At 36.2% G+C, this 12,409-nt stretch overlaps 3 protein-coding genes across 6 annotated transcripts; 1 reads left to right on the top strand and 2 right to left on the bottom strand.

The window, feature by feature from the left end:
* Positions 1–1,188: 1,188 nt before the first annotated feature.
* Positions 1,189–5,203, bottom strand: TPPI (Haloacid dehalogenase-like hydrolase (HAD) superfamily protein; the record flags this gene model as incomplete). Of its 4 annotated transcripts, none has more annotated exons than NM_001343089.1 (12): positions 2,446–2,678; positions 2,808–2,900; positions 3,009–3,019; positions 3,333–3,402; positions 3,526–3,603; positions 3,697–3,798; positions 3,901–3,957; positions 4,078–4,173; positions 4,266–4,337; positions 4,419–4,559; positions 4,645–4,946; positions 5,027–5,111. In NM_001343089.1, 12 exons carry the CDS (start codon positions 5,028–5,030, stop codon positions 2,622–2,624), a joined length of 1,083 nt encoding a protein of 360 aa, NP_001332536.1. In that variant the 3' UTR covers positions 2,446–2,621. The 4 variants fall into 4 exon arrangements, with proteins under 4 accessions (NP_001190271.2, NP_001332536.1, NP_001318525.1 ...); NM_001343088.1 differs by having other exon boundaries at positions 2,452–2,678; positions 3,009–3,079; positions 5,027–5,203; NM_001203342.1 differs by lacking the exon at positions 5,027–5,111 and adding an exon at positions 1,189–1,374 and having other exon boundaries at positions 2,408–2,900; positions 3,009–3,079; positions 4,645–4,917.
* A 1,444-nt stretch (positions 5,204–6,647) lies between these two features.
* TPR13 (Tetratricopeptide repeat (TPR)-like superfamily protein) lies at positions 6,648–9,403 on the top strand. The gene is made up of 4 exons (NM_121047.2): positions 6,648–8,101; positions 8,180–8,548; positions 8,622–8,955; positions 9,044–9,403. Exons 1-4 carry the CDS (start codon positions 7,152–7,154, stop codon positions 9,173–9,175), a joined length of 1,785 nt encoding a protein of 594 aa, NP_196571.1. The 5' UTR covers positions 6,648–7,151; the 3' UTR covers positions 9,176–9,403.
* On the bottom strand, positions 9,403–12,311 carry AT5G10080 (Eukaryotic aspartyl protease family protein). Its single transcript, NM_121046.2, has 9 exons — positions 11,762–12,311; positions 11,370–11,508; positions 10,981–11,234; positions 10,667–10,897; positions 10,364–10,573; positions 10,154–10,247; positions 9,994–10,057; positions 9,837–9,908; positions 9,403–9,746 (listed from the first exon to the last, which is right to left on the bottom strand). The coding sequence occupies exons 1-9, from the start codon at positions 12,052–12,054 to the stop codon at positions 9,517–9,519; spliced, it is 1,587 nt and encodes a 528-aa protein (NP_196570.1). The 5' UTR covers positions 12,055–12,311; the 3' UTR covers positions 9,403–9,516.
* Positions 12,312–12,409: the final 98 nt, after the last annotated feature.

The raw sequence follows: 12,409 nt of genomic DNA, 5'->3' as shown, positions 1-12,409 counted from the left end.
CTTATATAATTCTATGGCTAAATAGTGTGCGGACGATAGTACGGTTATGCATAGATTAATATCACTCAAGTTTATGTACATACTCCAGTTATGCGATGTCACACATTATTCTAGTAGAAACAAAATACAAATACCGTGATTATTTTGAAGTTAACTTGAGAAATTATCGACTTAGACCCATATGTCTTTCCATCGGAACCAAAACTTCTCTGTCGCTTAAACCAAGAGAGAACGATTTCTCACTCATTTGAAGAGACCATATGTGTACGCCAGTACTAGACCAAACGCCACCATGGTAATATTCTGTAATACACTAATTCACAGCTAGTATTAGTATATATTGAAAAATATGAGAGTTTCAAGTTTCACATCTAATTGTTCTCTTGTTAGTTGTTACATATGGATTATCTGCAGTACATCGAATTTAGTTTATTTGATTAGTTCAACCGGCTAAGTTGGAACGGGACTAAGGGCCTGACTGGTTTAAACGCAGCGGGTGCGGTTGCGGTTGCGGGAGTTTGCGGAAACGGGCGGTTGCGGTTTCAAGCGTTATCAAACGTTTTGAACGACTGGTTGAGCGTTTGATAATGGGTGCATTTGTGTTAGTTTTATGACTGGTAAACCAGCGGGTGCGATAGTAATTAAATAAAAAATAACCAAAATAAATATAATATATTACTATTAAAAGAAATAAAAATAAAATATATTATGATAAATTGATAATATTAGAAAACTTGATTTTCTGACCAAATATAAATACAATATATCATCTCGTCCGACCAAATGATTTCTAATCGAGAAAAAAAATCGAAACATGTATTCAATTAAAAAACTAAAAAGAATACAAAATAAAATAAAAACAACGATGCTATGAAATAGTTAAAGAATTACACTAGCTAATGAATGAAGAAAAGGATAGATGATACTTATGTTTGATTCTTGATTTTGATTTTCATCGGATGCCATAATTGAGACAACAGGGTTACAATATATTGATTAAAGTTTTCTAATAAAAATAAAATATATAAAAGATTAGATTATTTTAATTATAGTGATTAGAGTTTGGGTGGAAGCCACAATTATTTAATTTAATTAAAAAAAGATTTTTTTTTTTAACCTAACCGGTACCGCCCGCAACCGCAAACGCTTGCGAGAAGGAGCTTTTGAAAACGGGCGATTTCGAGCGGTTTAAAGCGATGTCTAGCGGTGTCTATGATTGCTTTCAATCGCTAACAACCGCTACCACCCGCAAACGCTGCGTTTGCGGGTGGTAGAAGGAGAACCAATCAAGCTCTAATTAAAGCTTGTCAGATTACAGTTCAAGTTGACAATAGGTTCGTGGAGGAGACTCATTTGTCAAAAAAAAATATTTCTCTCGTCGCTGACCTAAAAGATATAAAGTCCAAATATACATACAAATGGATATATTAACGTTTGTAGAGAGAAAATCTCATCCATCAGAAATCCACACAATAAAAAAAAAAAGAAAAAGAAGCATTATCGCATTAATTATCTTGGATTGGAAACAACTACAAAATCTGCTCCTACAATACGATATAATAAATTTGTCTCGTACCAGCAAATAAATATACAGAGCGTTCGTAATCAGGGCCAAAGGACATGCACGAAGAGGAACACGACTTAACCCAAAATAACAATAAAACAAAATAAGACGTCCAAGTTTCCAGAGTTTGCCTTTGCCACTACGAGCAAGAATACAAGTAATAAATTCGTGGTTTGATGCGATTTAACTTGGTTAGGTTGATTCATCTATACTAGTGAAATGTACGTCCCAGACAGATTTGAAATTGATAATTTAGTTTCACTTGGACCCCATGAGGCTATGTGTCAAAGTGTCAGTAGACAAGTACACAAAGTGAGACAAATCTAGATACATCTAAGTATCAAACACTTTCAAATTCCTCGCATTATATCCAGTTATCCACATATACATTTAATTATTTTACTAACTATGTGTCGCATTATACAATTTACAAATAAATTAGTATGTTGTATGTACTTTTTACTTTGTCACCGTCTCAAAATCTAACGTAAGGTTTTAAATTATAAATAATATATAAATACATATCGATTGAAGCACTGGAAAATAATAGAGAAGGGGAAAATATAGCTATTTCATCAGTAACTACCAAACATTGCCATAACATCTATTGTACTTCCAGTAAGATTTTCATATATACAGATCCCTTTGATAGATCAATCTTTTAACAAATTTCTAACACAAAACGGAATGTACGTACGTAGATCCAAAAAAAAACCCATTGATATATTAAAAACTGGGAGACAACAAATAGTACTACTTTCTTACTTAACAAGCGTTTGCATATTAATTTTACAAAGAGTACTTTACAACTTAGTAGACTACTGGAAACAACAAATTTGTCACCTCTTTTTTTTTTTTTTTTTTTTTTTTTTTTTTTTTTTTTTTTTACAAAAATACAATGTGACGAACAAGAAGATTAACCTAATGGGGGTACGTTAAAGACACTGCCATATCCTTTACCAATTACAACGTTCCTAAAAAAGTTAGGCATGAACATATTCATTATATACATCCATTGGCATTTCGAATATTGTCACTCGTTTATTATATTATCATTTCACATTCTTGGCTGCATTTGTTTCCATTCCACCAATCGTCGTAAGAAATCCATCACCTGTTGATTTCGTATTAAGGAGAGTGAAGTTAGCAGGAGTAGAAAACCATTAACTGCTAATTGCATGGCTATGTATATTAATGTATAGTTACACATTTCTACTATTAATCATTATATATTAAGACTTGCCTCGGATGGATCTTGCAAAGAATACGAAGCATCAGTATCCTTGGGAAACTTGGAGACAAGAATGCCAAAGCCTTCGCCTCTGTCTCGTAGCATCTAAAATATACATGGCAAAAATGTAAATTAAGAAATATGATTAGTATGTTAATTATATACTCTACTGTATGAAACACTAGCTAGTTATGATGGAAAAAATAGATATACCTTAAATGCATCTTCGTCAGTTCGATCGTCACCAATATAAACCGGGAAAACATTGTTAGTGTTCCCAAATCCTATCGTGCAATTAAAGTTTCAAATTTCAGTCTTCAAAATTGATTATCTAAATTTAAAAGGAGAATTGAGCCATACTGATGATGAAAAATGATTTAGTCGAGAAAAGGTACTTTCTAATAGAAAAGAAAAGACAAGAGAAAAAAAAATACTTTCAAAGAGTGAGTGAGTGAAAGATACTAATAAGTGACTCTAACAACAACTCAAGTGTTTACAAAAATAAAAATAAAAAATAACAACAACTCGAGTACTCACCAAGTGATTCTAACAAGAACTCAAGAGCCTTTCCTTTATCCCATTCAATCATTGGACGGATTTCGAAAACCTGTTGAATAAATCCAAAAACAAAGTTAAATAATTTACAATTACAGTTGTAGAACAAAAATTAGATTCCAAAAAAAAGATTCTTAAGTAGATATTTAGACAATGAGAATATGTCAAGTCATACCTTCCGACCTTGGGTCAGTTGCAGCGTAGGGAATTTCTTTAATACCGACCGAACCTGTAGAACCAGTTCGCTCCATTTCTGGTTTATCAAATTTCCATTTGTAATGTTTGTTTTCGTTATATATATTTTTATACTCAAATATATGCTCTTAAGTTGATTTCAGGTTTTTACCTTCTCATCGACGCAGCGAAAGTGCACAGAAGCACAAAACTTGTGGTTTTCTACTTTGGCTCCTGGAGTCGATTTTGTTTTTTCCAAGAGTTGTCTATAAACCTTTAAATTAAACTATATAATCAATACTCAACTCATATGTACGACAAAAGAAGATAACATTCAATTATTTAATTAATAGACCCAACATAATATATGTCTTACTTCATCGATCATGGGAAGATAGTCATTAGCTGGTTGGTACAGAAGAGACTGTTTAACCTAAATAAAAAGGAAATAAATAAGCTTAAAGCAATAAAGAAAGTATTAATGTTTTGTACTGTTAGAAAAAAGTATTAAAGTTTTGTTTTTATCAATTTATTATGCTATTAGAAAAATCACCCTCTTGTGTCTGGAGAAGCCTTTTGCTGGACCTTTAATGTCCATGCCATGGCTTCCAGCATAATACAGCTCAGCAAGCTTCACAAAGTTATACACCTTTGAACAAAACCCATTAAAAATTGAATTAGTTAACTGTAAATTTATAAAAATATGGGGAAAATGACAAAGAAAAGATAAATAAGAAATACCTTGTCTATGCATCTACCAGTAACTATAGCAGTGGGGAAACACTTAGCCAGTTTTTTCACTGTTCTTCTCATCTGAGAAACAGCAATCAAAGTGTCATTAATCTCAAAATATGATCAAGTCAAAACAGATTAATGTGATTTTTTAAGACGAACCTTGCTTGACATGAAAGCTTTGTCTGGATCATCAACAATGGGAGAGAGAGTACCGTCATAATCAAGAAACATTACGATTTGTTTCCCTCTCGAAGCTTCCATTATCTGTTCGAATTTTTCTAGTGCTGAAGGATGTTGCATCTGTCGTAAAACACACAAGAAAGAAAGAAAAAATGTAAGAGGAAGACTTATCAGGAGTTTGTGAGAGACTATTGAAAACACTTACGATCCATGAGTTGAGTTGTTGCTGTGTGGAGATAGAAGAAGGAAGAGATTTGAGATGAGTAGGAGAAGAAGCACGCATTGAATCTACCCAAGCGTTGATTCTTTGTCCACCACCATTGATGATGTCGATGTTCTTGAGAAGCTTTTTCTTGGAAATTGAGATTAAACAAGGAGGGAGTTTCTGTGAAGAAGAGTTGTTGTTGTTGTTGTTGTTGTTGGGGATGATACTTGACATTGTAGTCTCTGATACGACAATGTTTTGACTAGCTGACATTATCTGTGGTTTTTCCACGACAAAACGCACTGCAAAAACAGAGGATAGGTTACACAAAGAGAAGGATAGTTAAAGTGTCAAGATGAATCAAAGTAAAACCAAAGCCTACCCATTTGAGAAAACTAGAGATTAAGGTAGAGATATTACAAAATAAAAGATGAAGAGAGAGGAAGAAGATGAAGATGACTTGGGTGTGTGTTTTTTCCAGCTTACTCTGCGAATTTGGTTTATGTAGGAGAACAAAGGTAAAAAAGTGGGACCTACTGGGCCTAATAATGGGTTTAAATGGGCCTACGCTCATTCGCGTACGTTGTAACGTGTCCTAATGTCAATGTCGCCGAACCATGCGAGTCGTCGAATCCGCGTCTCTGCGGTTGGATTATTGCAAATTTAAAACATTTGTACATTAGATTTGGTTAAGAAAAGTATACTATATATGATTTCCTTCATTCGGTATAAATCTCAAAAACAGAAAAATTATATTATTGTTCCAGTTTCTATTCACATATAATATTTTGACACCATCTCTAAACGAATAAACCCACAGATTATGAATGCATTGATAGTTTGATAAATCATTTATTACAACAGTGAACTACATTGTGCAAGTTATTAGTTATATAATGATATTCGAAGGTCTTATGGAGTGTCAAGCGCTACTTCGCCGGCCAATGGACCGAACAGAAGAAGCCTAAAGAGATCAAAAGGGACTCATAACGTGTCGGTCACTACTTGACAGAAGTATAGGTGATATGACTCATCTGAATCTTGTCGTGCTTCGAGCCAAACACCGCACGTGTGGTCTACTTCAGTAAGTGTCCCTAATGAAACATAAATGGATAAACCCCTTCTCTAGTCTCTACTCAGTACTCTCTAGTAAGTCGGCAGATTCTTTTTCTATTAGACCTAAAAGCGACTTCAAGCATGCATAATAATTTAGTCATAAAACAAAGGTAAAAGTATTAATACATAATTACATATAGAATAAATTCATTATACGTGATTACGTGTGTGCACGAAGCCCACAAGTTCTGCTTCTCGACTAATCAGTCGATCGTTCCCTTTGTTTTTTAATATTATGGTTTTGTTTTTTCCCGTTGGTTGGTTAAGGAGTTAACGTAATTTGCTAGTTAACCACTCGTTTAAGAATTGTTTATTGCTGTATTATGTTATTAATTTAGGGTTACGAGGTGATTAGTACTAATTCACTACTTAAAAAACATTTTGTAATTCATTTAAAACTAGTTTCTTCCCGGAACCTATACGTACGTATACCAGCTTTACAACACGTCACGAAACTGAGGGCCAGTGCAACATAAACATATTTCTGTGTTTTATAATTAACAAGTGTGGTTTAAAGATATTTTTCACAAAAATCTGCCAAAAAAAAAAGAAGACACGAAAATATCATTTTCTATTTTCATGCAAATTATAGCTAGCATTGTAAGAACTGAGTTTTGAGTTCTAAACTTCTAAATGGCAAATACAAACATATATATAAAGATAACTAGAAAATTGTCTCTTTAGATTCTTGATTTGGTGAACCCACATTATTTTAGATTTTATGAGCAATCCACATACGTCGTCGTAAACACCTTAAATTACTTAGAAAAAATATAATAACAAATTTGAACCCCAAAAAATCAACCAAAAATAGAATCGGGTCGAGAAAAACTCGGACCCTTTTTTGTTCCGACAAGTATCCATTTTTCTTTCTAAATATTGACTTAACAAATCTGAGGTTCATTTTCTGTTTCTCTCAATACCAGGTCAACATGCAATAGCCATAAGAAAAAAGAGAGACAAACAACAACAGAAAAAGAGAGAGAGGGGAAAAGAAATCTTGAATTGACAGAACAGAACAGAACAGAAGACAAACCCATCACCAAAGTCTATTGAGAATTTGATATCGATTTGAGAAGAGAAAAATTAATTGTTCTTGTTCTTTTCATTATTTAATTTTGACCTATTTTTAGTTGTTCCTTTTTTGCATTTCTTCTTAACCTAGTTTGATCATAATGCCATTTTGTATGGAACTATTGATTCAAGAAGAGGAAACGCAGCAAAAGAAGCTTCCTATATCTCTTATCTCCTCTTAACAATGTTGTCCTCTTCTGTAAATACAAACCATTAAGCTCTGTTTCGTTATATTTCTATCTTCCTGCACTACCCCTTTCTTGGGGTTCCATTGATTGTTCTGTGGCGGGGTTTCGGTTCTATCTAGAGGTGGAAGGATGGCAGATAATCCAGTGGAGAAAAAGTCGCGTTGTCGGTTTTTGGGGTTTGTGTTTAACAGACGTGGCTTGTGGTCCAAGAAATGTCCCGCGGACAATGGTAGCCATAAAAGCACAATGAGTAGCAGCAATGCCTCCACCGCAACCGCTACCACCGCTAACATTCAGTTCACCAAATCTCCATGTACCGAATTTAACCCGAGGAAGCTTCAAGAAAATAAAGTTTTACCTGAGCCGATCGAGGTCCAGAACCAGGTACAAAGACCTGTTTCAAAACCCTCATCGCATCAATACCCAAATAACAATCAGTTAGGCAGTAATGGGAATAACCAACCAAGTAATAATAATCAAGGACCAGTCCAACAACAACAAGCGAGGAAGGTTCCGAGGGAAGCAATTGGTTTATCAGGTGAGCTAGAGAGCATGATCATCGATAATCAGAAAGCAAAAGGGAATAATGGCTCTATGGTTCGAGCTTCTTCAAGCAATGTGATGTTGTTTGGCAATCTTGGGAACTTGAAGCAGCCTGGACCATCGGGTGGGAATCAAACTACTATCCAGAACAATGGATACGGGAACACTGGTGGAGGGTATGGAGTGAAGAAGACGTTAGAGGAGGAAAGAAAAACATCGGTTGCACAAATACCGGCTTCAAATAACCAAGACCAGTCAGGATCTTTGTGTAGAGCGATTTCCACACGAATGGATCCCGAAACGTTAAAGATAATGGGTAATGAAGATTATAAGAACGGGAATTTCGCAGAGGCGTTAGCCTTGTATGAAGCTGCAATATCCATCGATCCAAAAAAGGCTTCTTATCGTAGCAACAAAAGCGCGGCTTTAACGGCATTGGGGAGAATTCTGGAGGCGGTATTTGAGTGTAGAGAAGCAATCAGAATCGATCCTCATTACCATAGAGCACACCATCGGTTGGCTAACTTGTACCTCAGGTAATCTCATCAAAACCTTACCTTGTGACTCAAGTACTATCATCATTTTTCTGAAATCCACAGATTTTAAACCAATAGGTTAGGAGAGGTGGAGAATTCAATATATCATTTCAAGCATGCGGGTCCAGAAGCTGACCAAGAAGACATTTCAAAGGCTAAAATGGTTCAAACACATCTCAACAAATGTACAGAGGCTAAGAGATTACGAGATTGGAACACTTTGATCAAAGAAACAGAAAACACCATAACTACAGGCGCTGATGCAGCTCCTCAAGTATATGCATTGCAAGCAGAGGCCTTTTTGAAGACATACAGACATCAAGAGGCCGACGATGCTTTGTCTAGATGCCCGGTTTTCGATGGGGAAATGAGCACAAAGTATTACGGATCGATCGGTTACGCTGGTTTCTTGGTCGTTTGGGCTCAAGTTCACATGGCATCCGGCAGGTTTGTTCTCTTTGAGTCCCTACAAGCTAACAATTGTAGTTGATATCTGACCTAAACCGGGTTATTTAAACAGATTCGTAGAGGCTGTTGAGGCTATTCAACGAGCTGGCAAGTTGGATGGTAACAACAGGGAAGTGAGTATGGTTCTCCGGCGTGCGCAGGCGGTTACAGCAGCGCGATCACGAGGAAACGATTTCTTTAAAGCCGGACGATTTCAAGAAGCTTGTACGGCTTATGGCGAAGGGTTAGACCACGACTCAAGAAACTCAGTCTTGCTATGTAACAGAGCGGCTTGCCTATCCAAAATGGGCCAGTTCGATAGAGCCGTTGAGGATACATCAGCGGCACTAGCCGTCCGTCCTGGCTACACCAAGGCTCGACTCAGAAGAGCCGATTGTAACGCTAAGGTAATTTAATTGTGGCAAAATCGTAAATATAGTATAAACTGGGGGTTGTAAATATAATATGTTTTTGTGTGTGTATGGTTGGTTGCAGCTTGGGAATTGGGAATCGGCGGTTGGAGATTACGAGATATTGAGAAAAGAGACACCGGAAGATGAGGAAGTGATAAAAGGATTGTCGGAGGCACAGAAGCAGCTCGTGAAACGCCGTGGCCATGACTCTTGAAAATCTCCCGGCGATTAAAAAACCGCCGTGAGAACGATCGGGAAGTTACGGATTTAGATAACAACCCCGTGATCTTGCTTTTTTTTTTTTTTTTGTTTGGCCGGTTAAAAAACAAAAGTGAATCTTTTTTTTTATTCAATTGATTCAATTGTATATCCATAAAAGTCTATTAATCATTTGATAACCGAAGTTTGCAGACGTTAAATAAATAATTTAGAACAAAAATTTCGACTTTTTTTACTAACATTATTTCGAGATATAAATGCAAGACTTTAAGATCAACTTCTTATATATATGCAAGGCAAAATAGTTTTTGTTTTTTGATAAGACAATCTTTATCTCTACATTAAAGAGGCAAGCCAATGTAGTAGAAGAAGTGAGTTGAATAATCTCATTATGGAAGAGAAGCTGTATGATGATGATGATGATGGTGTTTTGGATGGAGTTTTACCTGCAATTGCTGGTGAAACTGCATGGCCTCCTCTGCTTTGTTGCTCGTCTGTTGGTAATGGATTTGGCGATGAAGTGCTTCCCGGTGAAGCTTGAGGCGGCTCTATCTTATCTTCTTGACCTGCATAAAACAACCCCGGTATCATTCGATTTAGCTTTGGATCCTACAAGAGATCTTAGTACTAATGTTCTGTTAAAATCAAAATCTTACATTTAGAGGGTGACCAGCCTAGCTTCATGTTCTCTCTATCGAAAACCATTCGATACCCTCTCATGTAGTTCTCTGCAAAAGAAAAATATAAAGTGTACTTAATGGAGGATATTGGTCTGAGGATGTAAGAGAGAATATGTATAAGACTAATACATACGTCCTATGCTTCCTATTCCTTCTTGTCCACTAGGACTGATAGGCAAGCAAAATTGAACAAGCCCCTGAAAAGTGGTTTATGACGATGTAATACATCAAAATCTAAATCTTGTTTTAATTCTTTCTAGCAGGAATCATAAAATGTGTTTATATGGTCTAACCTGACTTTGTTGGAATACAAACAAAGGTTTGTGAATCACGAATGTGTTATTGTGTGAAAACTTGAGTTTGATCGCTGGCACCTTTGGCTCAGCACTGTCTCCATCAAAACAAAAAGGAGAATCCAAAAAACATTAAGAGAAAATTATCTGTATAATAAACCAAGTAAGGAGCTTCTTTATCTATATATCTGTTTTATAGAATTAGTGTACCTAGATTCATAGCAATACTCCCATGAAACACCTTCGAAGTTCTTACTCGTAGCGTTTATATGTCTGTCAATCTCAAGTGCAACTTTTCTGTATATTTCTTCCGGTAGATAAGTAAATGATTGTCCACTGTCAATAAAAGTTGTGAAGCTCGTCTGCTTCAGACACGAGTTGCCAATACAACAAGCCTCCACACCCACAATGTAGCCTGAACTGTAAACAAAAATCAACATAAGTTACTAATTGATAAAGCTGTCATAAAATGGTTAAAAAATAAAAACCATAAGTATAGAGATCGTTCATTACTATTTGTTGTTGTCAAGCTGGAGGAATGGGGTTGATTGTTGTATTGACGGTCCCATGTCACCGAAGTAAATTCTCCCTGAATCTTCCTCATCAAAGCACAACGAGAACGAGTTTCTCATGAGTCCCGCTTTAGAGAGAAAACTTGGAACCGAGATTTCTGCAGGTCCTAAACCCATCAAACCATCAGGGGCAACCCCATCCAAGTAGTCCCCACTTTGCTTCTTACCACATCTGCAATGTAAAGACACACTTATCAATACTCGGCTCAAAACACAAACAAACATCTCGCATACAATAGTAAACGCAAAACGCACCCTATAACAACTCGAGCCTTAACAGAGGAGGAACCATTCATCAGTCTATTGTTAGTATTATATGTAAGATGCAAGATGTCTTCAACAAGTAATCCTGAGCTCGAGGTGTTTCCACTAAGGTAGTTAACAGTATAAGGGCATTGCTCCTTTGGGCTCTCACAATCTGAAGCAGAATCACACAGCTTATGGCTGCACAGAAAGACTTTGCTGGTGCTTGAACTTGATGGATTATACTCGTTCAGATCTTTAGTAGCCTGCAGAACATGTGCCCCCAAACACGAGGAAGCATCTGCCAATCAATCAACTGGAAATAAGCGCTAACCGGTCATCATTTCACTATCTTAACTCTATATTTAAGTAACATATGCTTATCATTATATTTCACATACCAGGCTGCTATAATAAGTGGATGTTAAAGGAGCACATTGCACACAGTTACAAGGAATCCAAAGTAGATTACTTCCAGTATCTAAAGCCACAAGAAACGATACACTTGGAGTCCCTATGTCGATCCATGTATAGTGTAGCCTGAGTAAAACATCAAACACAAAACTCATATAAGGCAACAAATCACTACTAATCTACAAAATTCAAGAACTTAGCATAATTATCCAAAAAAGAAGTAAACCCAAAGGAAAAGACTATGTAGCAGATTGAGTTAGTCAAAACACGACTTTTCTTCGGAATCGAATCTAAAGGTACAAAATTTAGAAACTTGAAGAAAAAAAGAGGAATTTTTTTTCTTTCTAATTTTAGAGTGAAAATGAAAGAAACAATGTACCATCCAAAGTCATTTCCAGAAGATATAGTTTTGCTTCCTTCAGATGGAACAAGAGACTGAACCTTAGCACCAAGATTCATTCTCTGTCTTCGGAAATCACTTTCAGCCAGTAACCGATAATACTCTAAGCTCTGTTTATTCGGCAACGAATCCGACGAACTCGGAGTCTTAATCGACGCTCTTCCTTCGTCGGAGAAGCGATGAATCAGCCTTGATGAGAATAAGGAAGCTAGAGTCTCCTCTGTAGCTAGAAATAGCACACAGAAGAGTAAAAAAGCAGATCGTGACACCATTTTTTCGAGCTAGGGTTTTGCTGAAACAGGAAACAATTCTCAGATTAACACGACCTAGCACAGCTAATGTACAGTAAACAAGCAAACAATCTAGAGAAATTGGATTCTTAATCGAAGGATATTTGTAGAAGAGAGATATTATATCGAGAGAGTGTGAATGTTGGTCGGAGAGTTATGACTGACTGTTAGAGTGAGAGTGAGAGAGAAGAAGAAGAAGCTTAACGGGAAGAAATCGAGGTTGTAAAATGACGTAAATACCCCAAGCGGTGTACTTTACACGTGTACTCAATCATATGTCCGGTTTTGGTTTTGGGAATTACGGTTTTGTCTTAAATCATTTATTAAAATTACGTAA

This window comes from Arabidopsis thaliana, chromosome 5, assembly GCF_000001735.4.
Source record: "Arabidopsis thaliana chromosome 5, partial sequence".
Taxonomy (NCBI): Eukaryota; Viridiplantae; Streptophyta; class Magnoliopsida; order Brassicales; family Brassicaceae; genus Arabidopsis; species Arabidopsis thaliana.
Note: the sequence above shows the minus strand (reverse complement) of the source record. Positions and strands in the feature narration are given on the sequence as shown.

Bases quoted from the DNA above. Each gene is read 5' to 3' on its own strand.
- TPR13 (NM_121047.2), top strand. From the start codon at position 7,152: ATGGCAGATAATCCAGTGGAGAAAAAGTCGCGTTGTCGGTTTTTGGGG. The intron at 8,102-8,179 runs GTAATCTCATCA...TTAAACCAATAG, and splicing joins TTGGCTAACTTGTACCTCAG to GTTAGGAGAGGTGGAGAATT. The intron at 8,549-8,621 runs GTTTGTTCTCTT...TTATTTAAACAG, and splicing joins GTTCACATGGCATCCGGCAG to ATTCGTAGAGGCTGTTGAGG.
- AT5G10080 (NM_121046.2), bottom strand. From the start codon at position 12,054: ATGGTGTCACGATCTGCTTTTTTACTCTTCTGTGTGCTATTTCTAGCT. The intron at 10,248-10,363 runs GTACACTAATTC...TGATGGAGACAG, and splicing joins GAGTATTGCTATGAATCTAG to TGCTGAGCCAAAGGTGCCAG. The intron at 9,747-9,836 runs GTAAGATTTTGA...TGTTTTATGCAG, and splicing joins AGGCTGGTCACCCTCTAAAT to GTCAAGAAGATAAGATAGAG.